This window comes from Corvus moneduloides, chromosome 3, assembly GCF_009650955.1.
Source record: "Corvus moneduloides isolate bCorMon1 chromosome 3, bCorMon1.pri, whole genome shotgun sequence".
Classification (NCBI taxonomy): domain Eukaryota; kingdom Metazoa; phylum Chordata; class Aves; order Passeriformes; family Corvidae; genus Corvus; species Corvus moneduloides.
This window is the reverse complement of record NC_045478.1, coordinates 1,338,658-1,341,157: the sequence shown is the minus strand read 5'-3', so window position 1 is coordinate 1,341,157 and position 2,500 is coordinate 1,338,658. Positions and strand designations below refer to the sequence as shown.

Sequence of the window (2,500 nt, the reverse complement as noted above, 5' to 3'; positions counted from 1 at the left end):
TTATCCCCCTATCCCTTTATCCCCCTATCCCCCTATCCCTATATCTCCCATCCCCCTATCCCTTTATCCCCCCATCACTCTATCCCCTATCCCTATATCCCCCTATCCAGATCCCCCCATCCCCCTATCCCCCTATCCCTCCATCCCCCTATCCCCTATCCCTATATCCCCCTATCCCTCTATCCCCTATCCCTATATCCCCCTCTCCCCCATCCCCCTATCCCTTCATCCCCCCTATCCCCATCCCCTATCCCTCTATCCCCCTATCCCTCTATCCCCCTATCCCTTTATCCCCCTATCCCTTTATCCCCCTATCCCTATATCTCCCATCCCCCTATCCCCCATCCCCCTATCCCTTTATCCCTCTATCCCTATATCCCTCTATCCCCCATCCCTCTATCCCCCTATCCCCCATCCCCTATCCCCATCCCCTATCCCTTTATCCCCCATCCCTCTATCCCTTTATCCCCCTATCCCCATATCCCCCTATCCCTCTATCCCCTATCCCCCTATCCCTCTATCCCCCTATCCCTATATCCCCCTATCCCTATATCCCCCTATCCCTATATCCCCCTATCCCCCATCCCTCTATCCCCCTATCCCCCATCCCCTATCCTCATCCCCTATCCCTCTATCCCCCATCCCCCTATCCCTTTATCCCCCATCCCTCTATCCCTCTATCCCCCTATCCCTCTATCCCTTTATCCCCCTATCCCTTTATCTCCCTATCCCCCTATCCCTATATCCCTCTATCCCCCTATCCCTATATCCCTCTATCCCCCTATCCCCCTATCCCCCATCCCCCCATCCCTATATCCCCTATCCCTATATCCCCCTATCCAGATCCCTATATCCCCCATCCCTCGATCCCCCTATCCCCCATCCCCTATCCCCATCCCCTATCCCCCTATCCCCCTATCCCTCTATCCCCCTATCCCTATATCCCCCTATCCCCCTATCCCCCTATCCCTCTATCCCTATATCCCCCTATCCCTATATCCCCTATCCCCCTATCCCCCTATCCCTTTATCCCCCTATCCCCCTTTATCCCCCAATCCCCCTATCCCCCTATCCCCCTATCCCTCTATCCCTCTATCCCTATATCCCCCTATCCCCCATCCCTCGATCCTTGACCATCCCCTCCCTCCCCCCGAGCCGTTCCCTGCCAGAAGCCATTCCCTGCTGCCCTCTAGTGACCAGATATCCCAGGAAAACTCTTCCTTGGGCTGCAGCGGGAGCCGATCCCGAGGAAAGCTGGAATTTAGGGACGAGGCGTGGCCAGGACATTCCCTCGGGATCTCATCCTGCCTCATCCCTCTTTCCCACCGCAGGATGAGAAGAACCAAATGATGACCACCAACGTCTGGCTGAAGCAGGTAGGAGCTGGTCCCGATCCGGGAACGGGATTTGGGAATGACTCCGGCCAGGGTGGTTTGGTGGATGGATCTCCATGGATCTGCTCCGTGTGTCCTGGCAGGAATGGAGCGACTACAAACTGCGCTGGGATCCGGCCGAGTACGACAACGTCACGTCCATCCGGGTGCCCTCCGAAATGATCTGGATCCCGGATATCGTCCTGTACAACAAGTGAGTGACGCTGCCGGGATGGAGAATTCCTGGGAAAGATGGGAATTCCCCTTCCCCTTCTCTCCCCTTCCCTTCCTTTCCCATCCTCATTCCTGCAGTTCACATGATCCCATTCCATTCCTGCATCCCATCCCATCCCTTTAACCAATCCCATCCCATCCCATCAACCAATCCCATCCCATCCCATCCCATCCCATCCCATCCCTTTAACCAATCCCATCCCATCCCATCAACCAATCCCATCCCATCCCATCCACCAATCCCATCCCATCCCATCCCATCAACCAATCCCATCCCATCCCATCAACCAATCCCATCCCATCCCATCCACCAATCCCATCCCATCCCATCAACCAATCCCATCCCATCCCATCCCTTTAACCCATCCCATCCCTTTAACCCATCCCATCCCTTTAACCCATCCCATCCCATCAACCCATCCCATCCCATCCCTTTAACCCATCCCATCCCATCCCATCCCTTTAATCCATCCCTTTAACCCATCCCAACCCATCCCATCCCATCCCATGCCTTTAACCAATCCCATCCCATCCCATCCCATCCCATCAACCAATCCCATCCCATCCCATCCCATCCCTTTAACCCATCCCATCCCATCCCTTTAACCCATCCCATCCCATCCCATCCCATCCCATCCCATCCCATCCCTTTAATCCATCCCTTTAACCCATCCCAACCCATCCCACCCCATCCCATCCCATCCCCATTTCTTAGGGAAAAACCTGACCTGCCCATTCCCTGCTTTCCAGCGCTGATGGGGAATTCGTGGTGACCCACATGACCAAGGCCCACCTGTTCTCCAATGGCATCTCCATCCCATCCCATCCCATCCCATCCACTCCCAATCCATCCCATCCCATCCCATCCCATCCCATTCCAACCTCATTCCTAG

At 55.3% G+C, this 2,500-nt stretch overlaps 1 protein-coding gene across 4 annotated transcripts in view; it reads left to right on the top strand.

The window, feature by feature from the left end:
* Nucleotides 1-2,500, top strand: part of CHRNA2 (cholinergic receptor nicotinic alpha 2 subunit) — an 18,144-nt gene that overhangs the window by 9,795 nt on the left and 5,849 nt on the right. For all 4 annotated transcript variants that reach the window (XR_004239063.1, XR_004239064.1, XM_032103334.1 and 1 more), the window contains 2 exons: nt 1,332-1,376; nt 1,478-1,587. Coding sequence is in view for 2 of the 4 variants with exons in the window: in XM_032103334.1 (XP_031959225.1) it covers nt 1,332-1,376; nt 1,478-1,587 (155 nt within the window). In the remaining 2 variants the exon portion in view is untranslated. The remainder of the gene's footprint in view (nt 1-1,331; nt 1,377-1,477; nt 1,588-2,500) is intronic.